We start from the raw sequence: 13,171 nt of genomic DNA, 5'->3' as shown, positions 1-13,171 counted from the left end.
CTTCTTGTGTAGAACGTTATATAAAGCACTGTTATAAAACTTACATAGTACCTTATTTTATTTCGATACAATGGTATTTATACAAGGCTGATTAAAAAGTTATTAATGCTCCAATGTTTAAATAGTTTAAGCTATTGAAGATTCAATAAAAGAAATACCAATCTTAATTATGGTTTAAAATGTCAGTGTTAATAAGCATAATAATACTTGGCTTCTTCATCCAGAATTGAATATAACAATAAAGAACCACTGTGGGTTGTATCAAAGTGTTGTACAATAAAGGTTTTGATCTTGAGTTGATTACTAGTATTAAGATCACCACTGTATTGTTACTTAATATTGCTTATATATATTAAAAAAAAGAGAAGATAAAGCTAGTTAGACAATGATTAGAATACCAAGGGGGGGGAACTATTAGGTTTCTAGCTTCCCCCGTTGTGTGCATCTGTTAATTTACAATATTTACAAACATTTAGGTCCCCTTAGAAGCCAAACTGTAAGTGATTATATTTGGTTAAACTTCTATTGTGAATATATACTGCTAATTTTGCCATGTTCAGACATCATTGTGGAGTGTGAAACTGTTGAGATCTGTTAACTTCCATATGTCAGTGCTAGCATTTAGAAACTCTTAAAATACTTTAATGTGTGATAGGGTGATAGCAGAAGTGTTCACTTAAATAGCTAGTATAAGAGCATTTTGATATGGGGCTGGGGAGAAATAGCTTGTAAAATAGCATTTTGATATGGGGCTGTATAGTTTCATTTGAGGGTCATAAATGAAATTTTATGGTTACTTTTTTCTCCTCTTAGATTCCTGAAATCTAAGAACTATCAGCACTATGGACTGGAATGTAGGGATGACCAATAAGTTGCAAACACGTAGACCCTACCTGACACCACAAGTGACTTCTGCTGCTTCTGTTACTTCCCAAGCAAATGTCTTGATGCAGAATTTTTGTAATTCCTCTGGAAACAGCCAAACCACAAATATTCCATCAAGCATGAAGTATATCTTGGCAAATAAATCACAATTTCGAAATAACAGTGCCTCTAAAACCTTACGATCTATATTTCCTAAAACAACAGTATCTGATTCAAGCTTTGGACTAAGCAATAATTTTTATAACTTGTCTCCATCTTCATTTTCTGCTAGGACAGTCCAGATGGCAGCTGATGTTCAGAATCCAAATTTATCAAGGAACATGCACATTTCTTCCTCTATAGCATTACAGGGAAATACAGTTAATTCCGTGCAAAACATGCATCAAAAGACAAATGCATATATGGCCATGGACAGTTTCAATAATCAACCATTGCAGAATTGTTCAAATTCTATGAGAACTTCAGTATATCAGCAAGCTCCCCTAAATGGTTCATCTCCAAAAGGGCCCCCAACACTGATGCCCTACTATTACCTGAATGGGCCTGCTACCTCCCAAGCAGATGCTAGAGTATCTCTTAACTCTGTATCAGATTATTATTTACCTCCTCAGCAAAATGTCCAGTGTCCTGATTACTCTTCAGCAAAGAATTGTCCAAATCCAGGTATTCCAGTAGCTATGCAATCACATTATGCCTCTGAGCAAATAAATCCTTCACCATATGCAATATATTCTCACTATGATAGCAGAAATGCAGCCCAGACTACTAATATAAACTCTTCACTATTGGATCTGATGGCTCCTCTACAAGCAAACCATGGACAATTTGTTCTGCAACAGCCAACTGCAAATTTATCTAATGAAAATGTTGAAAGTTATCATCGTTCTCTGATTGATCAGAGTAGCAATTCATATCCTGTTCAGCCTGGTCAGAAGTCTCAATCTCTGTCATCCTCTACAGAAACAAATGCGGTAGGCACCATTGCCTATAATGTAAATGGACTAAAATCTACAATGCAGCTTTCTGATGAATCAGTAAAGTCATTTGTTGAAGTTGAAGGCAATCTTTCTAACAATGTACCAACAGCTACAATAGGTCAGTTTGCTGAACCCTTACCTCAAACAAATAGAACTTTGCAACAAGAAAATAATGTAAGTAATGAGAGTTTATCTAAGGATAAACTTAAAATTACTAGAGAGAGTTTATCACTGAATGTTCGAACATTGTATGAAATGAGAAATGCATTATTAAAACTTAAAGACAATTTTAGATTAAAACAAAAAATATATCAATCTCCTGTACAGAGTGGAAAGACCTCTAATACTCTGGTAAACAATCAAAATCATAATTTATTTCCTCCTCCTAATACCAATCAATCAGTGGTATGTAATGTCCAGCAGGTTCCTTCAGATAAAGTCACTGCAAATCAGTTTTCATCTAATTCACATAATTCTTCCTTTGTACCACAGAAAACAAAGAATCATTTATTGCCAATTCTGTGGAATATGCTGAAAGGTACTGGTGATGAAAATATGTTACTTAATGCTGATGTTGAAGGTGGAGATAAATACCAAAATAAGCATTTCACTATTCAAGAGAATTCATGTTCTGATTCTAATGGTGATGCATCTGGAAATCCTGTTAACACTGACAGAACTATTAGATTAAGCTATAAAACCTCTCCCATTGATTCTACTCAAGGGACAAACATAAAAAACTATAAAGGCTTTGAACAGATTGCTAACTCTGCTCATAATCAATTGGAGAAAATATCAGCTGCAGCTAAGGATGACATATTTAATCCTATTAAACAGAATAAAGGTTCAGGAGATGGTGTTGGTCAATATTTAAATGATAATATTCAAAGTTTGGTTCAGAATTCAGGTGTTCCTCAGGGATTATCCTCAATGAAACATTCCGTAAAAGAGGACAGTGAAAATCTGCATTGTTCTACATCTGCATGTCCGATTCAGCATAGTGAAAACACTTGTCTTCAGAAATCTGGGAATAGTGAAAAAATTGCTGATGTGTCTAGTTCATCCCCCATTTCCAAAAGAGTTGAAGCTGTAACTCAAACTCCTCATGGAGTAGAAAGAAGTTGTTCTTTGGAGGAGCTAACAACAAGTCTGGCTCTATGGGGAAAATCCCTTCCAGCATTCTTACATGAACAACGAAATAGAAATACTGAATCTTCCAGTGATGGGCTAGATGGCAAAGGTACAGCACAAATTTTTGAAAACCTCCCCAATACATTGATTCAAAATTATGACACTAAAATTACAGTTGAAAGAACTCAGACTTACACTTCTTCATCTTTTGGAAAAAACCTTGATGGAGTAAATTCCAATTTGCCAAAAAGCTCTGAACTTCAAGTAGCTATTGTTACTCCACTGATACTATCAAAAAAGAATGAAGTGAAGAAAAATAATCAGTCTCTGTTTGAAATCATCTATCCAGCTATTGAAGAAGGCAGTGTCCGTACCATAGAAGAATTTACCTCTGCAAAATCAGATACTAATAAAGGAGAAAAAAGAACTATTTACTCACCTACAGATTCCTATAAATACTGTGAAGAATTAAATGTGCACCAGGAAACAAGCAAATCCACAGAAAAAAATAAAACAGTGAAAGCAGAAGTTGGAACAAATTATTCTTTTGACCTAAAGCAAGAGATAACTAATACCTCTCCTCTTGAATTAAAGCAACATAAACTCAATTCAGGAGACCAACATCTATGTGAATTGATCACTAAACATTTAACTACATCTCCTCAAAAATGTGTAACATCTGAAAAACATGGTCCAAATTTGGATGAATCCAATAATACTGAAGTTGTGCTGAATGATAGTATGTTGCAAATATCCAGTGTTTGTACTCTTGTACAAGGTGATGCATTTTATAATTCACAGATAGCAAACATCTTTAGTACAAGCCCTTCGAAATCTGGTACAAAGCATGAAACTTCAGAAGAACACAAGCTTTCTCTGCATCACAATGAGGAAGAATCTGGCCTTTTGACAAATGACACTGAAGTTGGGATGAGTATTTCAGAGGAAGGCATTGTATTGCCACCATCAGGAAGTTTATCCAAAGATTTTGCAAGAAAACCTGAAGACTTGCAAACATTTGAAAGCCCTCAACATGACAAAACTTTAATGGAAACAAATGCAAACAACTCTGGGGAACAAAAGAACAATGACTTTTTAGAAGTTGTTCCACTTTCAGGGAAAAATACTGAGCAAGATATATCTTATGATTGCAATACAGATTTGTCCATTAATGAGGTGTTTGGAAATCAGGAGGGTCTGTGCAACACAGACAACATGCCCAGCGATAGAAAAGCAGATGCCTCAGAGCATGTCCTGGATGAAGGCAAGCCAGCCCATTTGGGAAGCACTGAACCCCCTGTAATGTTATTGAACGATCAGCTAACTGAGCTGTCAAAAGAATTTCCCTATGGAATTGGTTATTTGAATATGGTAAAGGGAACAGAAAGCAAAGAGTCTCTAACTATTCTGGCAGAGAGAGAAGAGAAAGAAAATACTAGGAGTCATGAGAAAAACCTTGATCCCAGGGATGCAGTAGAGCAAATTAAAATAGTAATCCTAAATTCTCAACAGATGAATGAAGTGTTTCCCGAATGCAGTCAACAATCCTCTAACAAGCTTGATAACCATGGAGATGACCATATGAGAATGGATTCAAAAGGTAACTTGAGGAAAGATAAGCGTTGCTACAGGAAATCTAACCAGGACTTAAATGTTGACAGCAAAATTACCCGGTCTGAAAGATTTGGAAAAACAGAGCGAACGTACTGCTGCTTGCCAGGGTGGATAGCTTCAGGATATAATGTGGAGCCTTGTTCATGCATGCTAGCTAAAGAAGCTAGTTTGAAGGGAAAAGCTGGCCTGTATTCACAGTCTAAAGATAGATCAAAATCCAGAGAAAATGAATCTGACTGTAGCCTAAAAAATGAAGTACAGAATTCCATATTAGATGCAGGTAGTCATACTGTTCTTTTGGGGGACCAGAGTACCAAGGCTTTAAATAAAACTTTAGGATATAGAGAAACTGAACCTCAGGTAAAGGAAGATAAACTACCAAAAGCAGAACAAGCAGTTACTCTGCGTTCTTTATTGGAAAAATCAGATTCACAGGAATCTAACAAACAGGTCATAGAACTGCCTCGCTCTGCACATTCCCAGTCTCTGCAAAAAGAAAGAGTTGAAACTAATAAAATACACAGCCAGATACATGGAAGAAGGAGTATCTCAAAAAGTGAAGCACAGTATCATTTAAATACAAACTTCAAAAAGATAATGATCAAAAAGTTTGCCAAAATGAAATCTGAGAAGTATTTTGACAAAACTCTGAAATCAAAAACAGATATTGATCATCATAGAAGAATAGAAACCAAGCATAGTACCAATTTTGAAAGATACAAAATTAAAAGGGACACCAGTGAAACACGCATGATTAAAGGACCAATTTCAAGCATGAGTCTAAAGAGACAAATGGTGAAGGAAAAAAAGCGTAAAGCATTGGGAATCCAGCATAATGATGTCACACATTCCTTGACTTTAAGCAGTGTTAGTTTTGTTTCTGAAAAACATGATAATTCCGAGCATAACTCTACCTTGGGTTCGCGTGAGCATTTAATTAAAAAGAAAATTCAAAAAAAAGATTTGGAGAAACGTTATGGATACAAAAAAGTACAATATAATGAATCTGTTCGTCCTAAGCATATTGAACACAATGTCGAACAGCCTGTTAAAAGAATAAATCTAGAGAAATATGCATACACAAAAGATAAGAAAAATTCATGGAAACACCGAAGCTCACATTTCGATAATAGAATTCCTGCATCCCAGAACGAAAGGGGCCATCCTTCCAATATACTTAAAATCCACTCTCCAGACAAAGAAGGCATATTGGATGGTAGTAGCAGAGACAAGTGGTCTGAGAGATCCTTTTCTGATAAAAAGTGTTTTAAAAGAAAAAATAAACTCTCTATTTTTCTTCAAAAGGAAAAGAAAAACTATTTGAACAGAGTTGCATTTAAACGGACTGCCCAAAAGACCATTCATTTGACAAGCCTAGATTCCTGGCATTCCAAACCAGTTTGGCATGTGAAACCAAGTCATCGAACTGGGGAGTCGGAACCCCACCAAAAAAGCAGCTCTTCGTCCCAGAAGTCTGACGCAGAGAGGCCACAAATGCTTGAATTCAAAATGTGTCCAGAAATATTATTTAGGAAGTCCGTGTCTGAAGAACAAAGTTTAGAAGCAACTAAGCTTCCTGAAAAAAACCGAATGTCTGTTACAGGTACTTTGGTTTCCTTGTAATCAGTCAAACTGAATTATAATGTCTCTCTTTTTTTTTTTAATTTACAAATGCAGACTAATACAGGTAGTCCCTGGGTTAAGAACGCATGGTTTATGGATGACCCATAGTTAAGAATGGAACCTATTGTAGCAAAATTCGAGTTAAATACACAATGGTTCATGTTCATTACACAATACTACTTATACAGTAATGCTGTTCTGGCTTACGTACAAATTCGATTTAAGGACAGACCTTAGGAATGGAACTCCTTAAATTGAAGACTACTTGTACTGCATTTGTATTGCTATTTCTAAAGTGCTAATTATCTATAAAATACCTTTTAAGTTGGCTAGACAGCTTCTTTTTTCTTTTCTTCTTTTTTTCTTTTTTGGTGCCTTCGAGTCAGTGGAAAGCTAAAGATCTCAACACAGTGATAGCTAATAGTATCTGTTACAGGTTTGGATTTGACTCTGGCCATCATCTTGTTCTGACTGAAATTCCCTAAATTTCAAAAATGGACTACTGTAGATAATAAAATAGCATATATTCATATACAGTGGGGCAAAAAAGTATTTAGTCAGCCACCAATTGTGCAAGTTCTCCCACTTAAAAAGATGAGAGAGGCCTGTAATTTTCATCATAGGTATACCTCAACTATGAGAGACAAAATGGGGAAAAAAATCCAGAAAATCACATTGTCTGATTTTTAAAGAATTTATTTGCAAATCATGGTGGAAAATAAGTATTTGGTCACCTACAAACAAGCAAGATGTCTGGCTCTCACAGACCTGTAACTACTTCTTTAAGAAGCTCCTCTGTCCTCCACTCATTACCTGTAGTAATGGCACCTGTTTGACCTTGTTATCAGTATAAAAGACACCTGTCCACAACCTCAAACAGTCACACTCCAAATTCCACTATGGCCAAGACCAAAGAGCTGTCGAAGGACACCAGAAACAAAATTGTAGACCTGCACCAGGCTGGGAAGACTGAATCTGCAATAGGCAAGCAGCTTGGTGTGAAGAAATCAACCCTGGGAGCAATAATTAGAAAATGGAAGACATACAAGACCACTGATAATCTCCCTTGATCTGGGGCTCCATGCAAGATCTCACCCTGTGGGGTCAAAATGATCACAAGAATGGTGAGGAAAAATCCCAGAACCACATGGGGGACCTAGTGAATGACCTGCAGAGAGCTGGGACCAAAGTAACAAAGGCTACCATCAGTAACACACTACGCTGCCAGGGACTCAAATCCTGCAGTGCCAGACGTGTCCCCCTGCTTAAGCCAGTACATGTCCGGGCCTGTCTGAAGTTTGCTAGAGAGCATTTGGATGATCCAGAAGAGGATTGGGAGAATGCCATATGGTCAGATGAAACCAAAGTAGAATGTTTTGGTCTAAACTCAACTCGTTGTGTTTGGAGGAGAGAGAATGCTGAGTTGCATCCAAAGAACACCATACCTACTGTGAAGCATGGGGGTGGAAACATCATGTTTTGGGGCTGTTTTTCTGCAAAGGGACCAGGACGACTGATCCGTGTAAAGGAAAGAATGAATGGGGCCATGTATCGTGAGATTTTGAGTGAACACCTCCTTCCATCAGCAAGGGCATTGAAGATGAAACGTGGCTGGGTCTTTCAGCATGACAATGATCCCAAACACACTGCCCGAGCAACGAAGGAGTGGCTTCGTAAGAAGCATTTCAAGGTCCTGGAGTGGCCTAGCCAGTCTCCAGATCTCAACCCCATGGCAAACCTTTGGAGGGAGTTGAAAGTCCATGTTGCCCAGCGACAGCCCCAAAACATCACTGCTCTAGAGGAGATCTGCATGGAGGAATGGGCCAAAATACCAGCAACAGTGTGTGAAAGCCTTGTGAAGACTTACAGAAAACTTTTGACCTCTGTCATTGCCAACAAAGGATGTATAACAAAGTATTGAGATGAACTTTTGATATTGACCAAATACTTATTTTCCACCATGATTTGCAAATAAATTCTTTAAAAATCAGACAATGTGATTTTCTGGATTTTTCCCCCATTTTGTTTCTCATAGTTTAGGTGTATACCTATGATGAAAATTACAGGCCTCTCTCATCTTTTTAAGTGGGAGAACTTGCACAATTGGTGGCTGACTAAATACTTTTTTGCCCCACTGTAATTTGTCTTGGAGTTTTGGCAGCCAGAGCAAATTTCTTAACCCTTGTGCTATACATAGTCAAAACTGACAAACATTTTTCCATACTCTTATCAAACAACAAGCTTCTAATTATTATTTTCAGCAGTCAAAAGTAAAAGAGAAGACTGGTTGAATTACTGTCCTGTGAAAAGAAGAAAAACGGAAGAAAATGAAATTGAAGGTAAACAAGTCTAAAACTTAGTAATTTGATTTTGGATGTAAGTAGGGACCTCATCAACAGCATTCAGATTGCCAAACAACACTTTGTTCTCCCTTCCATTTCTATATATTTTGTAGCTAATATCTCAGCAGACTGGTATTTTTGGAATTAGTTTTGCTAGACTAATCTAGCTATAAAAAATGTGATAGGTGAAATTAACACAGTTCATGAATTGAAGCAGGAGAGACTTGCAACCTGCTTGTTGGCTTCTCAGAGAAATCTGTCTGGCTGTGGTAGGTTAAGGATGCTAGGCAAAATAGACTTTTAGACAGAGCCAGCTGGATTCTTTCTTTGTAATTTGGTTTTGAGGACTGTACACAAAACTTCTTTGATCTTATTTAATTGCCTTCTCCAGGAGATAAAGGTGGGTGTTGAATTCTGTAGTTGTTAATGTCATTTGGCTTTGTTTCGGAGCATAAAGCTTTGTGTTCCATGATTTCAATGAGGGGCTGTGAGATTTTACCTGTGCACCCCAGAGTTTTTATTGTAAGGAGAGGGTCCTAGTATTAGTGTGCAGAGGTGTGTAGCAGCTGAGAGAAGGTAGGAAAAAGGAAGATGCTGGGAAGATTTGAGGGCAGGCTGGTGCATGGGCCCCATAGAGAAGGAGGGGACAGAGGGACAAAGCTGACCAACCTTGTCCTGCTTACTGCCAAAGCCTTTAACAATTGAAATGATTCCAGTTTTGGTTCAGCCAGACTGTAACCTGCCTAGAATGATCCAGCTGAATTTTTTTTTGGACACGGTGTGTTTGTTCCCTGGATGAAACAAAACACATATTCTGTTTTCTGCATATTTCTATTGTAAACCACCAAACTAAAATAGTGGGATGGTTTTGTTGCTAATCTTGCAGTTGATGATGACATTCCACTTGATACTGCAATAAAACTATTGGAAGGAAATGAAGCATTCCATGGATCCATGAAAGATTCCAAAGCCACTTTTGAAACCTACCGGAAAATGCATCTACAAAAAAGAAGCCGAAGCCTGGATAGCAGTCCTTTAAGCTAGGAGTCCATGGACTTGAGCTTTGTTTTGTGAACAACATGCTTTGGATTGTGGCTGCGCTTATATTAAGATCCTGATGATTCGGGCATGTAATGTGACTTCCATAGATGTGACCTTTCATAACTTATTTCATGCGTATCTTAAGTATGTAATAATGACTTACTTATCTTAAGTAAGTACTTATGTAAATGTATGAACTGTTGAATCCTGGAACGTGTTATAGTTTCAACTGTCAGAAGTTTCATTGGGTTCTGTTAAGTTCAACATCTGGCCTAAGTTTCAGAATGATAGCAAGGCAGTGTCAGTTCAAAAAGAGGCCAAATGTTTTTTAACTAGACATTTTAAAGGAATTAGGCTGTATTTTGTTAAGCGTTGGGAAAATAGCTAAAACAAGAAACAAGAGCTTGTAATAAGCCTTAGTAGGTTTACAGGGAACTTGAGAGACTATCAGCTGCTATCAGTTTTGTTGGGACATTAGGATCATACCAGGGAATCAACTTTTGCTTTATCTGTAATTCCATTTCTATAATGGGTTTTTGGGGTAGAAGGGGGTTCTGGGTAAAAGAAGCAAAAGGGCTAGTGTTAAAATGGTTACTATGATTGAAATGGAAATATATTTAAAATTTGAATTTGAATTCTGAACCATTTTAATGAGCATTTCATTTGGACTCTTCCAATTATTTTTACAAGACAAATCCCTCAGTAAGCTATATTAGCTAAATGTAACAAAATTTGTGCCTAGAAACTACTGTGATATTGAATGTTCATTTTAAGTGCCTTTTATTGTTTGGCACTTTTGTTACCTTGTTTATTTTGGCAGTAATATGTATTTTGATTAAATGTTTACTTACCTTTAAATGGTGGTATCTGTTTACAGAATTAAAAACACATTTATTTTGACCATAAGTGGTTTTTGTGTATTTCTAAAAATTGCTCAAATTTTAAATTGGATGGCTAAGGTTATAAATGACATCCTATGCAAGATCATCTCCAAAATCTATTTTTGTTACTTCTGCTCCTATACAGCATTGCTTTTTTGACTGAAAGTTCACAATACTTTTAAGTAGAATAAACAACATAGTTAAATGATGTATGTGCATATATAATATGCAATTCAGGATAAAAACATGAATAAGATAAACATGCAGAACACAAGTACAAAATATAAATGCAAATTGTAGGATTACCAGTGCTGTTCAATAAATAATATACTTTACCTGCAGCTTTTCATGCTCTGGGCTGCCTCCTACTTTGGGGTAGTGCCTTGGTAGTTCTCATTACCACCACCCACCTTCCAAGCGGTCCCTCACCTGGCATCTACTACATAACTCACAGTATATGAGTGAGTGAGAGAGTTCTTACAATCTCTGCTGCTTTTCTGGCAATTAAAAGATAAAAATGCAAAAATTGAAATAATTTCAATAGCATAGAGGTATGTGATTAGATGATTCAGCCCTGTATTTCCTCTATGGGAGATAACACCAGAGTTAAAGAAAGTCCGCCTGTGTTTATCAAGAATAGAAGATAACACAGAATAGAAGCCCTTTTAAACTTTGTGGGATCATTCTGTGTTGAAAAAAGATAAACCACAGAGCTGTCCAAATCATGATAATTCTACTGATAAGTAAAAAGGTCTACCAAGAAATAAGGACCATTAAAACTAGTGCAGTCTATAACATAGGCATTAAATTTAATGGAACTCTTGATTTGATATTTACTTATTTCTACAGAATTGGAATCCTCTTATACAAGTCCTCTTGAGGTTTCTTTTAATAGGACTTTCCTTCTTGATGGGATTCCAAACTTTAATGAGAGATTGTAGGGAGATGGCAAATTCTTCTGTAAATATGGTCAGACCATCAAAGGTGGATGTGAATGTCATCATTGTGGCTAATTTGGCTGAATAGTGGGTATCATTTGTTGTAAGCCAAGAGGAAAAGCACACTACAGCCCATAAAATTTCCACTCTATTTCATTGCAGTGTGCCTTTCCCAACATGTTGTGTGAATGTAATTAAAGGCTCCTTTGAAATCTTGACTTTTTTGCTGTTGTAAGAAAAAGTATTTTGCTCTTTTCTTTCTTTGCTGTGGCAGCAAGCCTTAATGCCACATCTTTCTATTTTTATTTTTCTGCTTTCTCAGTTTATACCTGAACCCTGCCTGTGCTCCAGTAAAATGAATCATTTCTCAAAATCCTGTTTTCCCCAGTCTTCTTTGAATCTGTCTGTTTTTTTGTCATTGAATTAAATGTATTAAATTCCCCACAGATTGTTAACTGCTTAAGATCTCTATGTTAGTCTGCAAACTGTAACTATTGAATGCCAAGTAATTAGCCTCAAATATTTGTTTATAACTAAATCATTGCATATTAATTATAATTTCATTTTTGGACTTATACAAAGTCCAAAACACATTAGCTTGTTTCCTAAAATAGTGTTTAGTTCTGAGACTGTGAGCGGCCCGGGTTTCTTTTCATTGTAGATAATGTCTTCATATCTGTTTATCTTGCAAAGGATGAGGTCATGCAAACGGCTGCTGCTTCTGTTTTTCTTGTAGAATTGTCCTGATTCCTTTGTATCTATCGTTCATTTTTAGTAAATAAACCATTATTAAGCATGACTATTTGATATCCAGATTAATAAGCGTAAGAATGGATTTTCACACTAATAATGTGGTTAATAACCTGTTAGGGTTTTTCTTAATATAGTACAGAACACAGACACACAGACTGTACTTTGTTTTTCTACACAACGCTATTTTATTGTACAAAATATAAACTCCTGTCTTATTCTATTATCTCTCTATTTTCTATCTATTTCTATTCTTATTTAATCTGTACATTTTCTATCCTTATATTCTACTTCTATTTTCTTATTCCTATGTGTATAATCCTATGGTTTTTCTTATGTTAATTATTTCTTAGCTCTTAGTTTTCTAAATCTTCCCCTTTTCCTCAGGTTTTCAGCTCTTGTAGCCCGTCTCAGTCCATTTGAATGTGAAAACCCTTTTCACTCCTTTATAGACTTGCAAATGGGCTTTTCTCTCCCCCCCCCCAGCACACCGTCTTCTGTTCCTGGAGCAAGTTTGTAGAGCTCTGCGCCTGGGCTGCTACACACAGTGGGCTTGGTTCGGTTTGTAGGCTTTTGTGGGTTTTCAGACTCTGGTCGGGCCTCTCAGCGGTCTTGCAGCTCCAAGAATTGACTTTTTTCTCTTGCTGTCTGAAGACTACTGCTGAGGTGTTTGCTTTGGTTTGGAGCCCTCTTTTTCCTGAGTCTCTGCTGTCTTCTTGGCATAACTTTTTTATTGACACACCCACACACATGCTTGCTTTTAGTTCCTTTTCTATAAAGCAAACTCTCCAATTAAGGAGAGGGTGGGGCTGTTTTAACCTTCCTTCCAGGCAGCACCAAAATTCTGGGTCCCAGGAAGGAAACATTGTTTGTTCACTCCAGGTTGTAAGTTCACTCTTCCACATAACCATTATGTAAGCCAGCATTTCCCAACCTTGGAAATTTCCAGGTTTTGTTGACTTCGACTCCCAGAATTCCAGAAGCCAGCA

General features: G+C 36.8%; 1 protein-coding gene across 2 annotated transcripts in view; it reads left to right on the top strand.

Annotated features, from left to right (window-relative positions):
* The window catches only part of RESF1 (retroelement silencing factor 1), a 35,546-nt gene extending 23,192 nt beyond the window's left edge, over positions 1-12,354 (top strand). The window contains exons 4-6 of one of the 2 annotated variants that reach the window (XM_088141186.1): positions 814-6,210; positions 8,492-8,569; positions 9,459-12,354. In XM_088141186.1, the coding sequence (XP_087997312.1) occupies positions 843-6,210; positions 8,492-8,569; positions 9,459-9,616 (5,604 nt within the window). In that variant the 5' untranslated portion in view covers positions 814-842 and the 3' untranslated portion in view covers positions 9,617-12,354. The remainder of the gene's footprint in view (positions 1-813; positions 6,211-8,491; positions 8,570-9,458) is intronic. The other variant, XM_088141187.1, reaches the window with a different exon arrangement.
* The last annotated feature ends 817 nt before the right edge of the window (positions 12,355-13,171 follow it).

This window comes from Python bivittatus, unplaced genomic scaffold (genome assembly GCF_059951505.1).
Source record: "Python bivittatus isolate LINGU-HERP-01145 unplaced genomic scaffold, Pbiv_v1 ctg000330_np1212, whole genome shotgun sequence".
NCBI lineage: Eukaryota > Metazoa > Chordata > Lepidosauria > Squamata > Pythonidae > Python > Python bivittatus.
Note: the sequence above shows the minus strand (reverse complement) of the source record. Positions and strands in the feature narration are given on the sequence as shown.